Source organism: Xenopus laevis, chromosome 3S (assembly GCF_017654675.1).
Source record: "Xenopus laevis strain J_2021 chromosome 3S, Xenopus_laevis_v10.1, whole genome shotgun sequence".
NCBI lineage: Eukaryota > Metazoa > Chordata > Amphibia > Anura > Pipidae > Xenopus > Xenopus laevis.
Window position 1 is genome coordinate 91396066 of NC_054376.1, and position 26817 is coordinate 91422882.

The window sequence follows — 26817 nt, forward strand, 5'->3', positions numbered from 1 at the left end:
AGTAAGAGGAAGACAGCAGTGCCGAGTGCAACCATATGGAAATGCAAAGAGAACATGTTGCTACAATGGAATATTTAGAGCAATTGACAGCGGGAAAAATTGCAGTCCTGCAACTACAGTATGGTTCATGAAGTAAATGACCCCTAATGATTTCTACTTTCCATTGGGATAAACACTTGTAAAAATGGAGGGTACCCATCTGGTCACATTCAATAGAAATGCCTCAGTCTTTCAACCACCCTTATACCTTCCTAAATACTGGGTGCATATTTCCCCACCCTGGCAATGACACCCACTAGTAATGATCCCCTAACGAAGGACCCTGACAATACAAGTAATGTTGGGAAATTTTGTTATCAGGAATGTTACTTCTTTTGCATTTCAGTATTTTATTTTTTGTTTGGTTCTAGTTACAAAACATGTAAATAACAAAACATGTTAATTACACTAGCTGTTGGAATTTGAAATATTTTGTTTTCAAATATTTTGTTTTCTGATATGTCTTTGTGCTATTGTCACTTATATTTAAAATTAATTGAAGGGAATGATATATATATATATAGTATATGGGTAAAGGTTTTGCCAACCTTTAGTTCCTTTGGTCCCCTGGGCATAACTTTGTCAGCTAGATTGAGTCCTCAGTTATAGAACGGAAGCTATTTCCTTTTCCTGTGTGAAAGTATTCTGCTGGTCGTTCAGTGACTGGCCAGTAGATGTCACTATTCTATTTTTTAAAAGGGGGAGGTCCCATGTGCTCAGTCTCTTTGGGCTGCACACTTGCTGGAGAAAGTTGAGTGGTGCTTCATAGGGCCTGGAACAAAGGAAGGTTCCAGAATAGGTGAAGTAAATGCAAGCGCATTTCTGATATAGTCACTCTAGGAGTGAAAGACTGGATCAGGAGTTATTTAGAGAGCAGCCAGAGGCTCTGACGGGGAGACCAAGTGGGTTAGTACCCTGTGGTGCCAGCTTAGGGACTCGAGTGATTAGGCTCAGGATTAGAGAGATCCTTGGAGCAAGGGACCCCTGTGAGATTCATCTGCAGTGGGGATTGTGCACCACAGGCAGGCAATGACACCTCTGAGGTGTTGTGAACACTCGTCCTGAAGCTTGTGAGTTTGCACTGGATGATTATTTGTTGGAAGCGCTTACTGATCACTTGTGTGACTATGAACAGCACCCACCTAAGAGATACAGAGGTTTTGCATAGAGGTTGTAGGCATCTCAAATACTTGGAATGATGGTTTGGCTTTTGTCCCTTGTCTGCTACACTGGCCCATGATTGGCTAACAGTTTTTAATTTCAGGATTTTTAGGACTGGAAGTTGATTGCAGCCAGATTTACACAAATTCACCCACTGTAGGGGTCAATTATGACCACAATTGTGTTGTGCCAATTTCCCACTAATCAGTTGCACATAGTACCCCATTCAATAAAAGTACTTGTGTCAAAATATACTCTTTGCACTTTCATATAGTTGCACTCAGTCCTTTCTGTCTCCTGTTCCGAAATGAGTACAGTTGTACCTATTGATGCAGAGAACCAGGCTGTTGCTCTGGGGGTTCTCTCAACATCCATGTACTTGTATGTAAAGACCCACTCGCCACTTGTGCAGCAAACATTGGAAGCCACTTCAACTGGAATTGGAATACTTTCTGCGCAAATTGCATCACATTTTCTAGAGCAAGTGCACATTCATTTTAAAGCATTGGCTAAAGTGCATCTCACAACACCCCATTGCAACCGCAACAATACTGGAATTCTAGGGAAAATTATGTATTGTGAGAAAAACATAGCGAATGCAGTCAAAATTGCAATTCAATTACTGATGTAAATGAGACTGTGTCTGGCTCCTAGAGAATCTTTACATCAGTTTTAGGAATGTCTGTCATAATTTAATGCCTTGAGCGCTTTACATCTAAACCCTGTACTAAGTCAACTGACTTTTTCTTAATTTTTTTTATTGTCCATTTTGGTTACATACGATATAAATTCTCCTAATAAAGTGTATAGCTGATTATTAATTAACAAGCCTTTATTTGTATATTCTTTATTGTACTATACTTATTTTATAATAACTCTCCACTGCACATACATGTCACTTCAATACAGCATTAAAGTCTGCCTTCATTTTAGGAATGCTTCCCTTAAAATGTGTAATTTCCATTTATGTGCTAGTGAGTCATTTTTGTGTGTACTACATTTACCTGGAATCCTCTGGACATGGACCAGAAACAACTTGACAAATATTTGTTTCCAAGAACACAGGCTTCCTCTCTAGGCACCAAAGAATTTCTTTGCAATGATCTTGCCCAGTAAGACACAACACAATATTAACACACAGCACAGCTTTAAATATTTTTTATTTCAGATACCATCTCATTAACCACATGCTCCAAAAATGAGTATCACCTTTTGAAGATAAATGATATGATCTGCTCATTTGGTCCCTTTGCGGGGGGCTGATCTGATTATCAGATTAGGTCCTCGGACCAACATTCGGATCATAATTTTCACTATGACAGCCATTAGATGGGTTCCTCGATCCAACAGAAAAATCCTCAACATCTGGCAAATTTTCTTGCAGATATCAGTTGGGTAGGTCTGTTGGAGGGCCCCTTACATGGGCAGATAAACTGCCAGATCAGTCTCAAGGGGCCAAAATTTGCAGCTTAAATCTGTCTGTATAGGTTGTTCTATTGGTTTGTTGTTAGCTGCTTTTATCAAACTCTATCTAACCTTTAAGTTTTATATCTTTATGTATTCATGTTACATTTTATGTATATCTATTGGAATATAAAGACAAATGTATGACTCTTGCATGTTAGACAAGTTTTAGTGGATATTTAAAGAAATATTGTTATCTCTAATGGCAAGGGGGTCCTAGGTTCGATTCTGCTAGAAATGTGTATTTTCACCCCTTACATGGGTGGTTTCTTTCCAGGTACTACTTTTACACTACAGGTTACCTCCTACATTCTGTGTGGTGATAATAATAATAAAAGTGCTTTGGACTATATCTAGACTATATAAATGAATAATAATAAGAATTTTACTCAATTAAAAGTCATGGAAGGAGTTTGTAAGAGGGTGAAAGGGGTTTCACAAACTTTATTGTGAGGTAATTCATACATTGGGCCACTAGGAGAGTAAAGGGAGAGTCCTAGAGCAGGGATCCCCAACCTTTTGAACCTGTGAGCAACATTCAGAAGTAGGAGTTGGGGAGCAACACAAGCATGAAAAATGTTCTTGGGGTGCCAAATAAGGGCTGTGATTGGTCATTTGGTAGTCCGTATGTGGATTGTCAACCTAGATCGAGGCTCTGTTTGGCAGTGCACCTGGTTTTTAGACAACCATAACTTGTCTCCAAGCTTGGAATTTGAAAATAAGAAGCTGCTTTGAGGCCACTGACAGCAACATGTTGCTCACGAGCTACTGGTTGGGGATCACTGTCCTAGAAGTAAGAAGGGTATAAAAGCAGGCAAGGCACAAGGCCAGGTGTGCATCATGGGAAGAGATTTACTGAATCAACATCCGTGAGAAGAACAACACCCAGAAATATAGTGAGTAAAGAAGTGGGCAGTTCAGCCAGCATAGGGTAGCTGTGTAATTGCACAGGTAGCAGCGTGTGACAGATCAGCTCAGTTAGCATAGGGATCTAAGGATTAAATAGGTATAGTTTCCTAGGGGGTAACCCGCCAGCTAGGACTGAAGAGAAAAGGACCAGGGTGTTGTAGCACCTGTATCATCAGAGACCGTGAATGTGTTGGGACCCATTGAAAGTCCCTAGCTAATCTGGTGTCTGGGCTCAGCTCTGTAATGGGGAACTTGGTGACAATGATGAGGAAGAGGACAGTTTAAAGGTTGTAAGTAAGAAGCTGAAATTGTGTAAGGAGCATATTTATCAAGGGTCGAATTACGAATTGAAAAAACTTCGAAATTTAAAAAGACCGACTGCTATTAAGTCTAAGTTTTTTTGGATCGAATAGGTCCGTATTCGGCCGAATCGAAGGAATAGTGCATTCGATTGAATTCAATTCGAAGTTTTTCCCCAAAAAACTTAGATTTTTCAAAGTCCACCTATTGAATCCAAATAGGTTCTAGGAGGTCCCCCATAAGCTAAAACAGCAATTCGGCAGGTTTTAGATGGTGAATGGTCGAAGTCTCTAAAGAGACTTGTCTAAAAAGATATGTTTTTGTAGTTTGTAAGAGCAGTTATTTGTGCATGGTTCTGGTAATGCCATTAAAAGAGTGCCTAGCAGTAAGATAGGCTATAAAGAATACATTTGCTGGTTAGCAACGAAAGTTCCAGACTTGGTAGGTCCCATGTGCCAAGTTTAGGAGTAAGGACATAGACCTTAGAAGATAAATAGGGGAAGAAGGCTCTTCTCTGAGCTGTCTAAAAGGCAGGAATATAATATATTAACAGCGATATCATCATGAACAGATTGTTAGGCCTAGGACAAGAGAGCCCATTATAAATCATCTCAGGTGGGGAGGTGACCCTAATTTTTTGTTTGTTTGTTTGAGTTTTGTAGGTGCCAGCCACAAGAGCTGAGAGCTTGGTAGAATTCCTTTTGATAGGTACAGTGTTCCAAGTTCAATAGTCCCAGGTAGGTTGATCAGCATACAAATTACAATGTATGACTGTTAGTTTGTGACTAAATTATTGCACTGAGGCTCTAGGAACATCATTGGACATTCTGTAAACTGATTGTTGTTCCAGAAAACTCGTTCTTCCTTCAATGGCTTGCAACTTAAATCTCTATCTTGCTGGCCTGATACCTCTCCAAAGTTACCCTTACATGCTGCCTGATATTCAACAAATTCTTTATTTTACAAGTTTTATTAAGTCAGCCCTCCTTTATTTATAAGACACTTCTTGTTTACACAATGTACTACAACAGCACACTGTTGCTATATGTTAACAAATAGAATATAAAAACAATTAAAGTCAAAAGAAGGTTGTAGACTTAAGCAACAAGAATTCACACTGATTTTACTTACTGAAAGTAGAAAAACTGCTCCGTGATTGCTTTCACGATAAACAGCTTGTTGCAGCTGTTAATATTTTAGAGCCATTCTTCAAATGACAAGAAGTGACTCTTATTGTGATAGCGAAGAACGTGCTTTTTTTAAATTCCTGCAAGTAGGCAAGCAAACTTTTTATTATAAATTTTAGTCTTTTAACTTGGTAACAAAACATAAATCACCTGAAGAACAAAGTCCGAATAAGCTGGGACTTGCATCACCTAAAGCCCAGAGCAAATATATTGAGATATTTCTTGCTGAATAAAATTTTCATTTTCAAGGAGGCCGTGATTATGAGGTAACTATGTATAGTTGTCAGAAAGAATGCTGTGCCTACAGACATTTCACGCAAACACCAAACTTCCTGCAGATTTGATTTTCTATTGTACTGTTCTGTCCTAAAATAATAATTTAGAAAGCTGCTAGTAACTTTTTTGCAATTTAAAGCATTTTTTTTCCTCATTTATTCTAGAATTATATATATTCAATTAATCAATGAATACAGGCTACTAACATATGAATCACACCATATTATTTTTATTATAATTTATGTATGTAGCGCTGACATGTTATCCAGTGCGTTGCACAAACTGTTCATATTTCAGACAAGCACCTGTCCCAGTGTAGCTTACAGTCTAAAGGGGATCTAAAACCAAAGTACGAGAGTTGTTTAGTCAAGTCTGCCTTTAAAAATAAAAAAAAAGAATGTAAAAGTACACAGAGGTATTTAGAGTTTACATGAATCAATTTTTCCTTTTTTAGATTAAACCCCCTTTAAGGGTAAAATAATCCATAGCCACCCACGAGAAAAAGCAAAGTCCATGTACTTTGCTTCTATGTCTATACTTTATAAAGGGGTTGTTCACCTTCAAACACTACTTTTTCCAATTACTTTCTATCAGGGTCATCATTAGAAATCACGGGCCCCATACAGCAAAATTTTCAGGGTCCCCTGGGCCTCGCCCACCCCAAGCCCCACCCCAGATCCGGCCCACTCCACAACACATTTTAAAGACCACACAGACATCAGCGCTAAAGGTAACCCCACCACACACAAGTAATAAAAAAGCTATTGATGGTCAGGGCTGTGGTGCCAGGGCCCCCCCATAAAAGTTTTTTTTTTTTTTTAAAAAAAAACTGGTAGTCAGTGCTCCCCTACAAGTTAAAAAAAATAATTGGTGACCAGGCCCCCCTTACAAGTAAAAAAGAATTGGGGGCCCCATAGAATTTTTTTAAAAAAACATTGGCACCAGGGCCCCCCTTACAAGTTAAAAATAATTGGGGCCCCAGAGAATATTTTTTTAACAAAACATTGGTGGCAAGTGCCTTTAGAGTATTCAAATAATACATTGGTGGCCAGAGGATTAAAAAAAACACACACACACGGAAAACAATTGAAAAAAGTCTTTGTTCATGGTGAACAATCTGAAAACTCAATGGGAAAAAGTGTTGGATGAACAACCCCTTTAACACACAAATGATAGATTATACAGTTTATTGTGCACAAAGCAAAAATAAACCTGTTATCCAGGCTACAAAGGGGTTACAATCTGCCTCTAAATTATACATGACCTTTGCTATAGGGTGTCACTGTTCCTCTAGCCTCTTTCCTATGTCCGTGGGAACTCACTGCTTGTATAAAGGTGAGATTATGTGGCCAAAGCACATTAGGAAGTTGGTCCATGTGATTTGAAAGGAACACATTGCAGTTAGGGTTGCCACCTTTTTTAAAAAAATGTACCAGCGGGAACTAAAGGGGCGGGCCGTGATACAAAAAGGGGCTGGGCCTCGGTGGGTCATGCCACAAAAGGGGAGGGCCACATCACCAGAAGCCAGAAGATGAATAAAATCTAAATTACTGGCAGATACATTGCCGGTAAATATGTAATACCGGCAGGGGCATTTCTACCATGAGGCAAGGTGAGTACCTTGGTGAGCATCTCCCCAGAAGTTACCAGGGGCGGCAATTTCGCTCTCTGCGCTAGCGATGCATTTTAAACGTTGCCTCAGGCGGCGTTACAGGCTGGAGTGCTCCTGAATACCGGCCCCGGCCCTGGCAGGTGTTTTACCGGCTAGGCCGGTAAAACACCGCCCATTGGCAACCCTAATTGCAGTTCATTTATTTCCAAAAACTGCTCACTGACATTCCCATAGACAGCCATTAATAGTTTGTTTTAATCTTGTAAAGGTCCCCATAGGCTTTCTAAGCTTTTTTTGGTCGTAGAAAAATCGTTCGATGGATTAAAATCCTTCGAATCGTTCGATTCGAAGGATTTAATCGTTCGATTGAACTAATTGCGGTAAATCCTTTGACTTCGATATTCGAAGTCAAAGTATTTACCACCCGCAATCGAATATCGAGGGTTAATTAACCCTCGATATTCGACCCTATGTGAATTTGCCCCTAACTCTGCAACTTGTTCTATGCCTAAGGGAAAGAGCATTGGGAAAATTAACCTTTTACCAATCTGGTTTTAGCAGCAGCTCGTAAATCAATATTCTTGTACTGGATTCAAGAGAAATTTCCCGATTTAAAAAAGACATTTTATCATATCTAAAATCTCTCTGTCTACAAAATGCTGTCAGTTTTAGATATGGAAATTTTGCAATTAGAAAAATATTTTAACAATCGGTCCCCTTATTTCGATACTTTAAATTCTAATGACAAACTGATGTTTAATAAATTCATGTATACTCCTGGAGAGCATTCAATTTACTCCCCTTGATGTTCCATAGGTTACTTATGTTTTCATCATTCATTTCTTTTTATGATAGAGAGGAAAGTGTTATTCAGTTTGAAAAATTGTCCATTTGCAGTTAGTTCTGAAATTTGCAATGTTTTCTATATTCCATTTTACTTTGCATTGTAATCTATTTCTTTTTATCCTTCATAAGTATGCTAAGTTACTTTTGTTGTGCAATTCTTATGTGCTGTATTTGTCACGGTGCATTTTCAAATGCTAATAAATATAATTGGAAAAGAGAACAAGTACAGCTCTGTATTTTATGTATGGCTACGGATAGGTACCTCACTTGCTGTAACTTATCAATGTAGGATATAGGTGGAGGTAGATTTTTCGTTATTTGGAATGCTAATTAAAGACACTGGGGACACTGTTTATCAAAACTGGGCAAATTGCTGCATGAATTGTTCTTTTTGCAGCTGGCTTTAAAAAGCTAATTGGTTGATTGCTATAGGTAACTGCCCATGGACAAATTTGCCCAGTGTTAATAAATGAGCCCCATAGTCTACACAAACTTATTAAGAGTATCTCACAACTAAATTCATGTGTAATACCTGGGGTATACATGGTAGGATAATTGCAGGGCCAGTTTCATATATAATACCCCAGAAAACATAGCAGTGTAAATAGTGTCAATTCCATGTTTAATAACTTCAGGAACACATGGCATCATAAATATGGTGCCCATTCCTGATATTAAAAGCTCATCCTGTCTGTTGTAAAAAGCGTATTGTGGCGGTTTAAGGTGGCCATAGACGCAAAGATCCTATCGTACGAATCGAGGATTCATATGATTTTTGGACCATGTGTGGAGAGTCCCGACATTTTTCGTCCGGTGGAGATCGGTCGTTTGGTTGATCGGACAGGTTTGATTTTTTTCCCGACCAATCCCGCCGGAGCCCATTGTGCTCTCATCGTAATCTGATCATTCGGCCATAGGGCCAACGTTCAGATTACCCCCGATATAGCCATGCCCGTTAGTGGCATATCGGGGAAAGATCGGCTCTTTTGGCGATGTCTCCAAACGAGCGGATCTTTTCCTCTATGGCCACCATTAGTAAGTTTTCACTAAAATCTAACTATGCAAAGGGTGGCTAGGAAATCCTAACACTCTTCTACTCACTGTAAAACAAACTTTTGAAAAATGACTTCTCTGGTTTCAACATCATATACAGTATATCATAGGTCAGAAGTCACACAGCTATGAGAGTTCCAGCAGAAAAATGCAGCTGAGCCAGTTGTCAGAAGGTTCAACAGCAACCGAAAATGAAATAACCAACACTGAAAAATCTCTCTGTACATTCCACAAGGATGATGAGCTTTTGGCTCTTTCCATCCCACTTAACATAAGCACATAGGTTGCTCCAGCTGGATATTCTCCAGGTCCTATACTTTGGAGGAAACATTCCTTGTAATGATAAAATGTAACAAAATGGAAACACTCTGCCAGAAAATTTGGATATAAAACTCTGGATACATGTCTGTATCTGTGATGTTAAGTTGTTCTGGATATATAGCTGACCAAACACATATATTTAGCAGCAATTTGCTCAGTCTCCGCTAAATGGCCAAAGTTCATTAATCAAGGATTAGTTTCTCTCTTTGTTTTTATTAGGTTGTTAGGTTATCAGTTTAAAATAGTCATGCTGGGGAGCTTGGAGGGCCACTTCTTGGCTGTGGACCTTCAGCTGAACAACTTTTGTTTAGAATTTGGGGTTTATTATGCTTTGTGTTCGAAGTAGCAAACATATGTGCTTAGATAGTTTAGTGACAGACTAGCATTTCAGAGAGATTCCTACTTTCCAGTTACCAATAAAGCATGTAATAACAGACAGAGCAAACTGATATTTTTATTATAACATAAGTACAAAAACATCACATGCCAATTCAATATATCTGGAGCCATGTACAGTATGAAAATGTAATTTACACAACACCACCACTAGGGGACAGCCAATCACCGTTCTTCAGTAAAGGAAAAAACCTTTGTTTGCACATATCCTGGCGTGACTAAAGGTAACCATAGACGCACCTATAATAAATTAGTTTTGTACGATATTCGGTGCGTGTATGGTGGGAAAAGACCAGACCGATATCAGCAGAAGACTTGGATATTGGTCGGCTCGTCGATCGGGCTGTTCGGAAAATTTTGATCGGGTGCACCCAAACATCACCCATTATTAGTGCTGAATCGTCAGAATTCTATTGTTTCTACCTGTATATCTGACGATTCAGCTCTACACTTGTGTATCGGAACGAACAATCTTTCTTGGAAAGATCTATACCAAGAAAGATCGTAATTGCCACTTTAATACATTTGCTAAACTGAAAAAATGTAACTTCTGTTCTTTTCTCTTGCTTAGGGAATTTTTTTCATTGTACTGGCAATATATTTATTTTTAGCCTTTTCTAGCTAATTGTTGAATTAAAGTCTGTATAAAAAAAAAGTAAAGAAAATAATTTAAAAATACGTATTGATTTGTAATATTGTATTAAATGTAATTATACATAATTTACTCATTTTATTTAAACATTGCCATTCAGGTGTCCTATGTTCAGTTCCAATCCGGATACCATTTGCACAGTTACTGAATTCAGTCAGTTCCACATGTTCTTCCCCTGCACTGGTTTCCTCCAGGCATTTTAGTTTCCTTGTCCACTCCAGTAACATAAAGGCAGGTTAACTGGCTCCTGATAAAACTGAAAGTACTATATGTGTGTATGATATAGATCTTAGATTCAAATCTCTACTGGGGGAAGGACTGATGATGATTGTGTATAGTCTCTGTAAAGCAGTGAGTAACAAGTCAGCACTATATAAATAAAGATAATCATAGTAGCACCCAGGGTCAACCAGCACCCTGGCTCGCTGACCCCACCAGCCCCGAATCGCACTGCAATAAGAGAAATCCAGATATGTACACTGGGGGTTGTGCAGGGGGGTTGCGGCTTGGAAAGTGAGTAAGTGTATGGGGGATGAAGGCTGGGGCATAACTTCTTCAAAAAGGCAACATACCCAAACCTTCCTGTTATTCTTAAAAGGGGTCTATTTGCGATACATATATCCTTACACTTGTACACTTACTTTGTAATGATGATGACATAGGGTGAAAAATACATTTAATTAATTCTTATTTCTATACTTTTAGGGATCCCTGCTAAACCAAAACTCAACTTCATAAAAAGTTCAACCAATCAGTAGCATTTGTGAGGTGTGCAGTGATGTCACACTTTGATTGGTTGTTGAAAAGGTAGGCATGTATACTTCAATCCCTGTGCCCCAATGGGCTACTGGAGTTAACCGAAAATGTTGGCTTTCTTTTGCCTAAAGCAGATCACAAACTATTTCAGAGGATTTGTCCTTGGTATTAAGTTCAGTTCATGAACACTTCCCAGATATATCAATAGACACAGGACAATGAGTGCCGTGTGCCCCATTACATTTTAAATTATAAAACATTTAAAAAGTATTAGATACTTGCAAATTGTATTTTTTTGTAAAATATTTAGTATTGTTTCTCAAGCATTTAATATACAGAGAAACTGTCTTTTTTTTTTTTTTTTAATAAAAGGAGATTTTTAAAGCAGTATAAGTTATTGCAAGTATCATATTCCCTTTATATTACAGGCAAGGATAACATATTGATTAAGGGGTGTCTTGCAGTCACATGCTGTTCCATATTTCCAGAGTCTGGTGCAGTGACCTAGAAGTGGTGCTGTATAACAAGGTTATCCCAATGTATGAGGCCTCTGATTGGACAGGCCATCTAGATAATTATCAACCCCTGGGTTAATATCTATGGGTCCCCAGTCCTGCAGCTTTACTTGGAGCACTGCAAGAGCTATCAAGAAAAAAGAACTACAAAGGCAATCAGGCAAGGAGCTTCTGCATATTAAAGGGATACTGTCATGGGAAAACATGTTTTTTTCAAAACGCATCAGTTAATAGTGCTGCTCCAGCAGAATTCTGCACTGAAATCCGTTTTTCAAAAGAGCAAACTTTTTTTGTATTTAATTTTGAAATCTGACATGGGGCTATTAGACATATTGTCAGTTTTTTCCAGCTGCCCTAGTCATGTGACTTGTGTTCTGATAAACTTCAGACACTTTTTTTACTGCTGCACTGCAAGTTGGAGTGATATCACCCCCCCCCCTCTTTTGCCCCTAGCAGCCTAAAAACAGAACAATGGGAAGGTAACCAGATAGCATCTCCCTAACACAAGACAACAGGTGCCTGGCAGATCTAAGAACAGCACTCAAAAGTAAAATCTAGGCCCCACTGCAACACATTCAGTTACATTGAGTAGGAGAAACAACATCAGGGCCTGAACTAGGGGTAGGCAGAGTAGGCACGTGCTTAGGGCATAAAGCTTTGGGGGGCACCAGGCCCGCACCTTCTCTGCCTCCCCTAGCCCAGTCCCCGATTGCCACTCTGGCCGGCGTTCTTTTTGCACTGCATCTTTTTTTCACCTGCAGGGTTTTTTGTGCATCCGGTTTTCAGCGCAGGCGCGCGCACAGTTTTCCTCGCATGTGTGCGCGCCTGTTGGGCACTCCGACCGGCCAGGCCGCCTAGGGCGCCTGCCCGGCTGGCCCGTCACTGAACAGCCTGCCAGAAAACAGTTACATCCTAAAGTGCTGGCTCTTTCTGAAAGCACATGACCAGGCAAAATGACCTGATATAACTGCCTACACACCAATATTACAACTAAAAAATACACTTGCTGGTTCAGGAATTAAATTTTATACTATAGAGTGAATTAAATGCCGTGTAAATAGTGTAATATAGAAATAAAAACTACATCACAAAAATATGACAGAATCCTTATCCTTTTTCCAGAAATGAGTATATTATAAATAATAGAAATTTGATTTTTGACAGCATGCAGTGAGGCTGTCTTGAAAGACAAAGTCTGTAGTCGTCAGTGGGGCATTCCATTTACTGATGGATTTGATTTACAAGTCTTACAAGTTTAGAATCTTGATTGCACAAAGTTATTAAAGGGCTTAATCCAGTTTAAGCAGTTTTCACTTTTGCTTTCATTCATCCCTTTGTTTTTCTGTGTATTACCCTGAGTGACGTACTTGAGCAAGTAATTACAGTATATCATTCCTTATTACAGTGTTGCCTGCAGTTGAATGGCATAACAAGTTTACAATTTCCCAGCAGCAAAGATTTTAATTTTGGAAGCCGAGTATGCAGCAGGGAGCTTTTCTTATTCATGAGGATTAAGGGCAGGGCTTTGTAATTCTGGGAAGTGTTAAAAAAAGATTCTTTATTTATGCAAGTTTGAGAGGATTAAGCAATGTGGATTCTTACGGAGAGTTAAACAGACTGTTTGAAGTTTGGAGAACTATGAAAACCAAACTTCTGTGAATCAGTTATCGGTATCAGCTGTTTCAAAACTTTTCTTAAGGGACAAGGAAATTCGTTTCACACTTGGGGTGCCAAATGTTAGGCACTTACCTGAAACCCCAGGCCAGTGCTCCTATCCGTAGAAAACTGCACCAGCCCGGGGTTATACCAGTGAGCATCACAGAGCGATCCTCTTCTGGCTTCATCTTTCTTCAATTTCCCAGGGCAGCAGCATGCGCAGTAAATATTTTTTTTATTGAGGGCTTGTTTCTCTAAGTCTACTAGAAAATCATTTAAAACATTAAATAAACTCAACAGACTGGTTTAACTTCCAATTAATTACATCTTAGTTTGAATCAAGTACAAGACACTGTTTTATTATTACAGAGAAAAAGGAAATCATTCTTAAAAATTTGGATTATTTAAATAATCAAGCAATAATTGCACAGAGCAGAGACAGGAAGGAGTGTAGGGCTTAATCTAATTAGCACATTAAACTACTTACTTAATGTTGAAAAACATCAGCTGTTTATAATGTAATCTATTTACTGAGTAATATGAGTGTCTCCGAAATTAACTTTTCAGCAATGGAATGATGCAATTTAGGTAACTTATGGAAAAACTTATACTACTTTTGTAGAAATCTACTTAATTTGTATATCTACCAATGACAAAGCAGAGCAGTGTGACTGGGACAGGTAGGTGGGTTGTATTTAAACATTGGGCAAACTCCACTGACTCCCAATTAGCACATTCATTAATGGCGCTCTATACTATATACATAAATTCAACAAACTGGGAAAGTGTTCCGGGCAGGCATAGCTATGCATAGTCTCTGTACGTCCAAACCACAGGAAGAAGGTGTGAGATATGTACAGCAGGTATAAGTAGAAACCACAACACCTCACCTAAAGATTTATTTTATCATGGATTTTTTAAATTTGGTGCTGGGTATAAAATATTTGAGGTCTGGTACTAAATTATTTTAGTAAAGACAAGGTTCATCAGTGGCTATTGAAGGTGTACTCTCTTTTGCCAATTTATTTGGCCATAATTTAGAGCAAGTCTTCTTTTTGGGCAGTGAAAATGGCTCCAAAATCATTAAGCGCTTGAGCTTTGTGGATGGTTATTTGAAGTGGCACTGAAAGTGAGTTCAATGATATTTTAAATAAAGCAAACAGAAAGCACCCAACAATAAAGTTCACAGTTGAAATTTTAAACAGTTTTTATTGACCACATATATTGCAAGCGATTCCTATTGGCCACTATTTATAGGAACAACAGACTTAACCTGAAACGTAGGTTCATAGATAAAGGGTATAACCAGAAAAACACATCCCCTATTGCCAAACAGGTTGGGCAGATAGACAAAAGGAAACTCTTTGGAACAGAATAACAAAAAAGATCCTATGGATAACCTTATGTCATTTGTTATGAAGTATTTGTATAATCAAAAGTAGGTGTGTAGTGAAAATTGTGATAAGGTATTGGCCCATTATACTACAAGACAACACACCGTGGGGAGACAGTTTAATAACCTGACAGTGTTTAGTTACACCAAGGGTACAGAAAGGGCAGCCATCGGGGGGGACAGGGGGGAGAGTTGTGGGGGGCCCCGTCACGCCACACTTGATTAGCCGGCCCCCTGCTTTCTGAGAGCTGCCAACTTCAAGAAGGGGTAGCACAAGGGGAGGAATCTTCTGTCCATTGCTTTCCCTTATTGGTCACAGAGTTTAAGTCCCGGTTGAGCTGCTCAGGAATTGCATAACTGAGGTTTGAACTTCCCCTCCAGCTCATCCAATCAGCATGCAGCTTTACCGGAACTTGAAATTCTGCGACCAATAAGGGAAGAAAATTTAGCCACCTGTGCTCCCCTCCTCCCTTCTGTAGTTGGCGGCTCACTTACAGCAGGTGGGCCACACTAATTAAGTGCAACATGGCAGAGCCCCCTAAAGGTAACCCTTTGTGGTCCCTGTTGTGTGTGTGGGGGCCCTGGGCACCAATTTTTTTTTTTAACTTCTGGGGGGGCAAGTTTTTTTACATGGACGTTTAAGGGGGGCCCTGGCCACCAATTTTCTTTTTTACCATGTTGGGTCCTAGCCACCAATATTTTTTAATGGGGGGCCTGACCACAAATATTTTTTTTAATGGGGGGCCCTGACCACAAATGTTTTTTTATTTTTTATAAACATGTGGGAACCCTAGCCACCAATGTTTTTTTTTACTGTATGGTGGGGGGTGGACCTGTAGGTGGGGCTTGCTGTGGGCTCAGGAAATTTTGTCGTATGGGGCCCTGCGATTTCTGATGGCGGCCCTGGGTACAGAGTCCAGAAAGGGGAAAACTGTGTGTTGTTCCTCCTTTATAAAGGGAGAAAGCTTCACAAAGCTTTGCAATAAAATTAAGGGACTATGCCACTTGTAAAACAAATAATACGATCTACCTCTTAAGGGTGGTGTCAGACAGGGAGACTAGTCGCCCAGCGTCTAATCTCCCCGAAATGCCTTCCTGCTGGCAAGAATACAAATAGCTGGCGGGAAGGCATACGAATCTCTTCGGATTTCCAAGGTTTCCTCGTGAGACGACTTCGGAAATCCGATATGATTTGTATGCCATCCCATTGGCTATTCGTATTCTTGCTGGTGGGAAGGCATTTCAGGGAGATTAGTCGCCCGCAGTAGTGAAGATTTGTCGTTGGGCGTCTTATTGCTCCGTCTGCCACTACCCTAAAGGAGAAGGAAACTAAATCAGTAGGGGTTGCCAAATGCTAAGCACCCTCCAGTGATTATAATCACTTACCTGATACCCCAGGCCAGTTATCCTGCACTGTCCCAGGGTACTTCTGTTCAAGCAGCATAGAGCTTCTTTGTAGGGTTGCCACCTTTTGGCCCGTCTAACCCATGGCAGGGGGTGGATCAATGACATAATGGGGGCAGGGCAGTGGCGCACCAGAGTGGGGTCATGACATCCGGGGCGGAGCTATGACGTGGCGATTGGTCGGTCGCCGCGTCATTCATAGGGAATCCTGCCAGATTTTTCTAACTTGAAAAACCAGGCAGGCAGTTTTGACCCAGACAGCCCTTCAAAACAACCGGGCCTTTCCTGGTCAAAACCTGACAGGTGGCAACCCTACTGCTCTGACTTTTTTATTAAAGTTTGGTTTTCTCACTTTACTGCACATGGGCAGCAGCATTAAGAAAGAAGAAGCAAGAAGACGATCGCTCTGTGGTACTCATTAAAAAGTACCCCAGGCTGGTGCATCTTTTTACAGGAACACCGGCATGGGTTATCAGGTAAATGATTATGATCACTGGGAGTGCTGGAACCTTTTATGCTTATACTTATGCATAATGCATGAGTCTTAAGGGCTTTCTATAATACTAACACTGTTCTTTTTTTCCCCTGATTACGACTGCTATATCTGAAAATAGAATAGAGGGTTGCCCTCTTTTTTCCAGGTACCCTAGGGTAAGATCAGTTAACTGTTTATATTGGCAGTCTGTAAGCTAATAAGGCCCTTTTGCTTCTGTAACCATATGTTTTTTTCTAGTATCCCTAGCTAGGCCATAAAGGAAGTACCAGTTTGTCACCTTCATATGCTTTCTCAAACGTGTTCCTTAAAAGTCTACGACCGATATTTAAGTGATCTGAAGGCCATTTGCCCTGAAGAGATATACCAGTACTTTTATGATACTTGGCACCCACGGCGAAAAATGTGGGTCAAAAAAGACAACAGGATCGAAGAGGGAGAGAAAAATATATTTGAATTTGTATCTCTGAAGCATGAGAAGCTAAAGCAGGTGCTGAGCTCCTACCCCTCTTTGCATCAGTGTCTTTGTGCAGAAATCCGACAATAAATCTCATCTTCAGGAACTCCATTCATATTTTGAAAATGAAGAATCTCCGGTTATATCTCCATCCTCAAATGAACAGGATGGTGATCAACAGATGATGGAACAGGAGGCTGAAATGATTGAGGCTAAAGCCGACTCAGAAATGATTGACTCTGAAGCCGATCAAACAAAAGACAAAGAGAAGCAGATGGATGAAATGTACTAATTGAGTCCTCCGCTCGCATCACACTCCATCCTCAACTTGTCGTGTCTTCCTGTTGATCAGCAGCGTGTTGAGTATTGCACATCGCTCAGCACCTCATCACATTGAACATCATGTCCATTCTACTGTGATTTTTATTTCCATTCACGGACTTTACCATACATGTCAATATACTGAATCGGCGTGTAAATACAAAACATAAATGACCTTCTTCTTTTGGAGTGTTTTTATTATTGTTTTGCTCTTTTTAATTATTTTGTTTGTTTTTTAAGTGTCAATATCACTTTAAGTGTTAGACTGTGAACTGCTAATGGGTTAACACAGATGCAAAAAAGAAGGTGGGCTAATGATGATGCAGGTTTCTGGGATGTGGTAATTTAAGTTGTATGCACTATCTACATACAAGGTCTCATGCTAACCCGAAACATGCCATGTGAATAAAGCACTCGGTAATTCTGATTAATTCCAGCTGCCTTTTACTATATGATTTTGATGCATGATAACACATTTGTAAAGGATTAGGAAAAATATCCTTTCTTTTCACTTTCACCTCCCAGTGAAAAAATGTAAGTTGCACAGTGTTTAGCAATGTTTCTTAGCATTTTTCCTTAAGATTAGGAAAAGAAAATGAACTTTTCCTACCATTTTACCAGCAGTAATATAAAATCAACTTGTCAGAAAATGTTAACATATTTAGCATTCAACCCCTCCAAGCTGGAGAATAGTTGGTGGAGAAAAAAAAGTGGAGAAATGCAGATGAATTAGTTTAAGGATGTAGGGGACAGCTTTATAAATGGGAAAATGTTTAGAAAAGCATGAAAATGCTAATTTTTACCAGCAAAAACAATTTGATCTGTGTTATATTTGTAAAGTCCTTCAACTCAATATTTTTCATAGTGTTTACCTAGAAAAAAATATTTTTTTACTTTCTAGACAACTAATATTTTCACTGGGCATAAATTGTGAAGCAAAAGGGTTTTTGCTTTCTTTTTGCCAGTGAATTTGTTTTAGATTTTGATAGAATTTTGCTGTCATTTTTCCATCTCCAATTGTTTCATAGTCTAGCCCCATTCATTCCCCTGTAACATTCTGAAATTGAGTACATGACGAAAGTCATGCGCACTTGGGACTTGCTAGACGAGGTTCTGTATATTCCAGTGCGAAACTCCAAAATCCTTTGAAAGGCTTTTAAAAAGAAATAGTTTACATATTCCCATTTAATTGCTATAATCCCTTTGAAAAGAAGAGGGTCTCTCCTGGTACAGTATCACACATGGCCTGGAGGCAGGTTGGTGGGTGTATGCTTTCATTTGATTGGTTAAAGGCAGATGCCATCACTCACAAGTTGTCTTATATAAGGAGAAGGCATCAGAGGTTGGTTTATGTGGAGACAGTGATTTATTGTGTGAAGGAAAAAGGTAAGGAACTGTCTGTACTCTATTTCTTCTTGTACTCTGGATCTTTCCTGATGTATTTTATCAAACCAGAATGTTATTTACTTATAGGTATATATTATGTATATATTAAACACATAAGGCCAAAATATCCTGTTGATTATAACCCTATAAACAGTGCTTAGTGATGTCATCAGTTATAATTGGTGCTTAAATGTGTCATTTCTGTCACATGACTCACTCTGCTCATTGTAACTGAAATAGAAAATGAATAACAAATTTTTCACATTTCTCAGAATATTACAGATTTAAATGGGCCTTTCTTACCGTCTTGGATGTCTGCTGTTCTTGAGTGTGCACGTGAAGTGGATTTCAGCACAGGTGAGTGTCTGAATAACTGTAGCAACTATTTGCATGGCTTGCCACTAGGGCAGGGTTATTATTGTAAGCAGTCTTAAGCCTCTGGGGAATACATCTATTAAACTTTGCAATCAATACATATGCAAAAGCCTGTAACCAGCCAGCAAGACCATGGTTGCCTTTCTTTCAACTCTCAACACTTTTTTTTTATCTCTTCTGTCACCCTTTAATTCCTAATGAATTATACACTAAGAAATTTACACATTTACTTCCCATTTATTCCCATACGTGGCCAAAATGTCTTGCACATTGCTTTTTATTTGTGCTGCTAATGGATAGAATCATCGCAATGTAATATATTGTTATATTATACATACTATTTTTTTAAACAACATTTATGCAGTGCTGAAATTACTGTATTTTAATGGCATTTGAATTATTACTGGATTCTTTTTCTTCCATTTATTATTGAAAGCCTTGCTTGCTTCAAGCAGCATTAGAAAGATAACTGCTTAAATGAATTATTTTAAAGGGACCCCTCACCTCAAAAAATTATCCCAAATCCAATTTTATCACGTTAGTTAAGCAAAGGGAACTTTATTTACATTGTATACATTATTTGAATCTTGTTTCCTTTAGTCTGGGATGTCCTAAGTATAGCAGGCAGGAGCCATTTTGTGGACACTGTTATTAAGACAAGTTTTACATCATCTCAGAATCTTGTTTGTGCACAAGAATGGGGGACCTGATGTCCATCCCCATGCCCTGGCTACACAATTAAACAGTGAAGAGACAGGGGGAATTTGGGGAGTGCAGTTACATCTTGTAAGTGCTGAATGGAAAGTGAAAGTAACTGCCTGCACTACCTCTATGCCTAAAGCATAGAGGAGGAGCAGGCAATATTTGATTGACAGCTGAGCTTTTTAAATGAGTTTACAACAGCTATGAATGCTTTAATAAAAAATAGAATTTGGATTTCATGTTAAATTTGAAAAGGACTTTTATTATATAGCTTTTTATGTCTGGGTGACAGGTCCACTTTAAATGTACTAGCAGGAGTATAAAATGGTGTGTACACCCTATTAGCTTCTAGATTGGCCATCCAGATTATCCTAGATACCAAGAATGACTTTTTCTGAAATATTTTGCATTAATTTCATTTTTATATTTGTCATTACAGATTTTCCCCACACAGAGCCCTCTAGGTGAGATTCATTTTACACTTGATCCCCTATCAATTTGTGCAGACAATCTGCTGTTCAAAGGCATATATAGAACAACATTCAGATTATAAAATACCTTATCAACTGACCAATTTATCAGATGGCCAATTTGCTGTCCAGACTAAACGGGCTGTCTCTTTGACAATTCACATAGATTAATGTCAAACACTTTAAGCTGATGTTATTAAGACAAGCAGTGAATGCTGAAGCGATATTTAGAACGATTATGATCTCAAATTACTTCACATTATAGGCAATGGCAATAATTTGGCATATGTGAAAAATTATTAATCAAATTGTGACAACTCCAAGGGGGACATTTACTAAGATCGAGTGAAGGAATCGAATGATAAAAAATTTGAATTTCAAAGTATTTTTTTGGGTACTTCGACCATCGAATGGGTCAAATTCGATCTAATTCGATTGAATGATTCGAAGTAAAAATCGTTTGACTATTCGACCATTCGATACTGTCTATTTAATAAATACTTTGACTATATACTTCGCCACTTTAAACCTACCGAGATGTAATGTTAGCCTATGGGGACCTTCCCCAGCACTTTCTAAAATTTTTTTGATCGAATAAAAATCCTTAGATCGATCGCTTAAAATCGTTCAATTCGAAGGATTTTATCGTTTGATCTAACGATCGAAGAATTTTCGCTAAATCCTTTGAATTCGATATTCGAAGGATTTAACTTTAAGGGTTTAACCCTCGAAATTCGACCCTTGATAAATGTGCCCCCTAGTGTTGGGTCATGTCTGACATAATCAGTCCATCTTATATTGTCTATAAAGAGTAGCAATTCAAGGAGTTTGCTGGGGTTTTACAGCTGTTTAGTTAAGCAGAAAACTTGGTTATAAGAAAATGTGTACCATTTGCTGAAAATCACTTTTTTTTTATTCCAGGCTATGACTGTTCAAACATCTGGGAAAGAAACAATGAATCTGTTAGTGGGGTTTACACAATAAAACCTCTAGGAGCCAGCACATCTTTTCAGGTATTTATATGCACAACAATAATTACTGATCAGTGCTATAATATCTTATTACAGCTCTAAGGATGTTGATAGAACTGGCCAACCTGATATTCTGGTTTACCTGCAGGTATTCTGTGATATGAAAGCTGATGGGGGCTGGACACTCATTCAGAGACATAACGGACTAGATGGTCTAGTGTTCAGCAGAACTTGGGCTGAATACAAACAGGGATTTGGAAATGTCACTGGTAAGGCTTTATCATTTGAGCAGTAGAGTACATTTCTTGATAATCACCTTTAAGTTTCATAGATGGTCACTGTAATATTTAATCACTTTCCTGATTGTTTTGGGGTTTCTTGTGTGGCATTCGGCTCTAACATAGTGCAATCTGTAAATTTACTATATATAAAGTATATATAGTGAATAAAGTACCCCTTATTGTAAAAAGGATATTATAAGTCACGAGGAGTTCCATGACCATATAAAAGCACAAATGCTTTCATACAGGTCATAGAACTCCGAGGTTACTTATAATATCCTCATATTTTCCAACAAGGGCTACTTTATTTATTATAATACATATGTTTTAGTGAGTCATGTGACAAAAATAACACAACTAAGCTCTGTTTTTAATTTACAGGATATTCATGGCTTTTGTGTATTATATAATACACAAAAGCCATAAATATCCTGTAGATTATATCCTTATAAAAGACTCTTAGCTATGTCATCAGTTATAAATGGAGCTTAGTGATGTCATTTTTCTTATGATTCACTAAAACTTGTGTATTATAATAAATAAATCTTGTTGGAAAATATGAGGATATTTAAAAGTAACCTCGGAGTTCCATGACCTGTATAAAAGGTATGGTCATGGTTATATTTTACAATAGGGGGTACTTTTATTTGATATTTATGTATATGTATATGTGATCTTGATTCTGATCAAGTTTTAATTTGTACCAATTTCTAAATATTATTACTATATTAACTTTGAAGTACAATGTAAATCATATTTTCTAAAAGGATTGGACTATTATTTTAATAAGTAAAACAACAATAATTCATGCCCTTGCCCTTTCAGGAGAGCACTGGCTGGGACTGGATAGCATGTATCTTCTGACCAACCAAGAAGACAGAACCTCTGAGCTGTTAATCAGCCTTGATGCTTTTGGTGATAGCCTTGGCGCCTTCTCCTTGTACAGCTCATTTAACGTTGGTCCTGAAAGCAAATTGTACCAGCTCTCCGTAGGAATATATTCTGGAACTGCAGGTAAGAACCTGAATATACTTTGTAAAATAGAACAATTGATTATCATTAGGTCAGTAAATGTAATTATCCATTGAATAACTGTACAATAGTTTAATCAGCCATTTCAAACTAAGAAAATTGACATAGAGCCACAAAAGACCATCCAATACAATCATTTGGGCCCCTTATGCTCTTAAACAAGGACAAGGAAAATCAAAATCACTGGGCGCTGAATTTAATGTCTTGCTTCTGTACCATTTCCCAATACTCATCTTTTGCATAAAATGTACCGGCCCTGGTGATATTTTCCATCAGATTTCCACACTGCTATTTTGTTTTATTTTCCCAGCGATATCTTGTACCACTCTGTGATGTCACATTGCACATGCACTGTTTGTGACTTTACTAATACAGGTATGGGACCTATTATCCAGAATGCTCGGGTCTTTCTGTAATTTGGATCTTCCCACCTTAAGTCTACTAGAAAATCTTGTAAACATTGAATACACCCAATAGGCTGGTTTGGCTTCCAATAAGGATTAATTATATCTTAGTTGTTATCAAGTACAAGGTACTGTTTTATTATTACAGAGAAAAAGGAAATCCTTTTTTAAAAATTGGATTAATTGATTATAAGGGAGTCTATGGGAGATGGCCTTTCTGTAATTCGGAACTTTCTGAATAACTGGTTTCTGGATAACAGATCCCATACCTGTATTATGCATGCATTAGATTCGGATGGAGCAAGGGATCCCTGGAAATATTAAAGAGGTTGTTTGCCTTTAAATTAACTTTTAGTAAGATTTAGTGATTTGGTTTTAATTTTTTATTATTTTTGGTTTTTGAGTTATTTAGCTTTTTATTCAGCAGTTCACTAGTTTGCAATTTCAGCAATATGGTTTCTACGGTCCAAATTACCCTAGCAAACCTGCATTGATTTGAATAAGAGTCTGGAATATGAATAGGAGTGGGCCTGAATAGAAAGATGAGTAATAAAAAGTTGCAATAAAAATAAATTTGCAGCCTTACACAGTACCCCCATTGGAATGCTGAAAAAAGTCAGAAGAAAATATAAAAAAGAACAAATGAAGACTTATTTAAGTTCATTTAAAGGTGAACCACCTCTTTGGTGGTATAGAACTCAGGCCCTGGTACATTTGTACAAATGAGGAAAGCCAGGCCATGGTTAAAAGTAAGCATTACATTCCCTGTAGACTGCCTAATAAATTGCCATTCTCTAGTGTATTTGACCTGCTTAAAGGGATACTGTCATGGGAAAATATTTTTTTTTCAAGATGAATCAGTTAATAGTGCTGCTGCAGCAGAATTCTGCACTGAAATCCATTTCTCAAAAGAGCAAACAGATTTTTTTATATTTAATTTTGAAATCTGACATGGGGCTAGACATATTGTCAATTTCCCAGCTGCCCCAAGTCGTGATTAACTGATGCGTTTTGAAAAAAAACATGTTTTCTGATAACAGGATCCCTTTAAGGAAGCATATTGTTTTGGTGCAATAATAAAGACTTTATCAGTAAAAAGTTGTTATATACACTGGTAGATGGAGATTGCTAAATAAATTGGGGCTTTACAAAGGCTATGTTAAATTCACAATTGTTCAACCAACGCCATATGCTTTTTCAGCAACAACTGTTATCACATTTCCCACGTTGTGTTCAACAAATCCAGCAGCTATGTAGATGGAAACTTGATGTCAATTGTGTATTGTATTCCAAGTAATAAGAGATCTTTGTTTGATTGCAGGAGATGCTTTTAGAGTGGGGAACAGCAATCAAGATGGCAGCTATTTTAGCACCAAAGATAAGGACAATGACAACTGTAATACATGCAAGATTGGTGACACCAGGTTTACCAGTTGCAGTCGCTACCAGTCTAATTCTGGATGGTGGTTTAGCAGTTGCGGCAATGCGAATCTGAATGGTCAGTGGCGCCCTCAAGGAAATAATGTGGGTTGGGCCTCTTCAGTGTACTGGGGGACATACAGAGCCACGGAATCTTTGAAATACAGCAACATGTTTGTAAAAACGTATTGATATATTCTCATGCTGTATGTTTGTATATACTGTATGCATATAACATGCACTACTAGAAATCTTTTGAAACTGTAAGGGGGTTATTTATCAAAGTCCGAATTTATCTCAATATTTAATGATCTGAAAAAAAACTCCCATCAAATCCGCACATGGTTTTTTGGTTTATTTATTAATACACTTTCTCGAAAATTTTGTTTGCGTGAAAAAATCAGATTTTCACGATTTTTTCGGATTTTTCATCCGATTTTCACCATTTTTTTTGAATTTGTCACTCAAAAACTCAGATTTCTTATGTTTTTTGCCCGAAAACTCCAAAAACTTCGGGTTATTGCACAAAACCCAGCACACATCAAAAAATCATTGGGACTTCCCCATTGACTTATATGAAACCTCGACAGGTCTGAGATGCCAGATTTTCTGGGATGGACTTTTCCATCCTCTGGTTTTAATAAATTCCAAAAAATTCGTGATTTTTTTAAAAGTACAATTTTATAAAAAAAAGAATCACACATTTTTCGTGATTTTTGCATTTGGAGTTTAGTAAATAACCCCCTAAATGTTTGATATTTCATTTTTAAAATGAAAAATGTTATTGCTTAAAGGAAAACTATACCTTCAGAATGTTAACCAACAGATAATTTAGATAAAAAATGTACCTTTTCTATTTTTTAAATTGAGCCAACATTTTGTAATGTTCTTTGTGTCACTCATTGTAAAATGCAGCTCTAACGGCAACAGAAAAAAGCCAGAGTAGAAAGACACAACTCTGTCCATGCATTGGCTGATAACCTAGCATGTATGAGCTCCCTTAGTTTGTGTGTGAGTGCAGAGTATCATACAAGCCAGATGGCAGACTTTAATGGTTAATATTGCATATTTCTATAAGACATTATCCAATGGTACACACTACTAGAATATATTATTCATGAAAGCACTATTTATATGAAACAATGTTATACATATAGATTGTTGTATGTGATATATTCATAAAGGAACAGTTTAGTGTAAAAATAAAAACAGGGAAAATAGATAGGCTGTGCAAAATAAAAAATGTTTCCATTATGGTTAGTTAGCCAAAAGGATGGCGTGAGCGGATGTCTAATATAACAGAACTGAATATAACTTCCTGTTTTTCAGCTCTCTAACTCTGAGTTAGTAAGCGACTTTAAGGGGGGTCACATGGGACATAATTGCTCAGTGAGTTTGCAATTGATCCATAGAATCCAGCTCAGATTCAAAGCAAACCGTTATGACCCATTCCCCCCCCCCCTCAAATCACTAATTGGTTACTGCCTGGTAACCAATCAGTGGAAGCCAAGAGAGCTGCAAAGCCGGAAGTAATGTTCTGGCTATTATATTAGACATCCAGTCACTGCAGCCTTTATACATTACATTTTTGGCTAACTAACTATATTGAAGAAAAAAATCTATTTTGCACAGCCCATCTATTTTTCCTTTAAAGGAACAGTTCTGTGTAAAAATAAAAACTGTGTAAAGAGACAGGCTGTGCAAAATAAAAAACTGTTTCTAATATAGTTAATTAGGCATAAATGTAATGTATAAAGGCTGGAGTAAGTGGATTCCTTTAAAGAGACCTGTAGTGTTCAAGGGTATAGGTCTCCAGTTCTCTCCCATGCTAACAAGGTAACATTCATTCACACAAGCCAAAGTAGCAGCCAATTTTTGATATAACATGCTGTACTGTTGTAAATAGTTTATTAGATACCTGTTTTTTTTATTTCTATGAAAGTGTTTTTTTAATTCCTATTGTGTTTTTTTATTATTATTGTTACTTTTATGTTTTATTCACCGAACAATTGAATAAAAGGCAAATAAAAACAATCTTTGTAGGAATGTATTTAATCAATATGTTTGGTGAATTTTGGCATTAAACAGCAATCTCTCCTTCAGTGGTGCAGCTAGAAGTTACTGGGCTCTATTGCTCAGTTTTTGGGCCTCAGGTAGTTCTCCCTTACCCACTTGCAGCCAGTATACTACCACTGTACTGAACTGGAACAAGGTAAAGCTGAGCACACTCCCTCCTTTCTCCAGGTGGCCTGGTGCACAATGCAAGAGGGTACGGCAACCCCCAAGGACAATTGTACAGAAATACACTGGCACTCAAGGCAATTGAAGTGCATGGTTACCCCTTGCTATTTATTTCGTGTGAACGTGCAACGTTTCGGGGCAAGCCCCTTTATCAAGCATACCACAAAATAGAAGTGCAGACATTATAACAGGTATCCAATTGTAATAATTAGCATACTTAATTGACCACCACCTCCTCCCCTTCGCTTGTCCTGTGTGTAGTCCAATCAGAAAAAGGTAAAAAAAAAAAATTTCAAAAAATGTAAGATCCAATCCAAGGTGCTTT

The 26817-nt window shown here is 38.0% G+C and overlaps 1 protein-coding gene across 1 annotated transcript in view; it reads left to right on the forward strand.

Moving 5' to 3' along the window:
* angpt4.S (angiopoietin 4 S homeolog) overlaps window positions 1–26285 on the forward strand; it is a gene marked incomplete in the record, with an annotated part of 39281 nt that extends 12996 nt beyond the window's left edge. The window contains 7 exon segments of the mRNA NM_001130950.1: window positions 18870–18954; window positions 20114–20138; window positions 21066–21157; window positions 21264–21384; window positions 22222–22410; window positions 24154–25497; window positions 25498–26285. Of these exon segments, the coding sequence (NP_001124422.1) occupies window positions 18886–18954; window positions 20114–20138; window positions 21066–21157; window positions 21264–21384; window positions 22222–22410; window positions 24154–24443 (786 nt within the window).
* Between the last annotated feature and the right edge of the window lie 532 nt (window positions 26286–26817).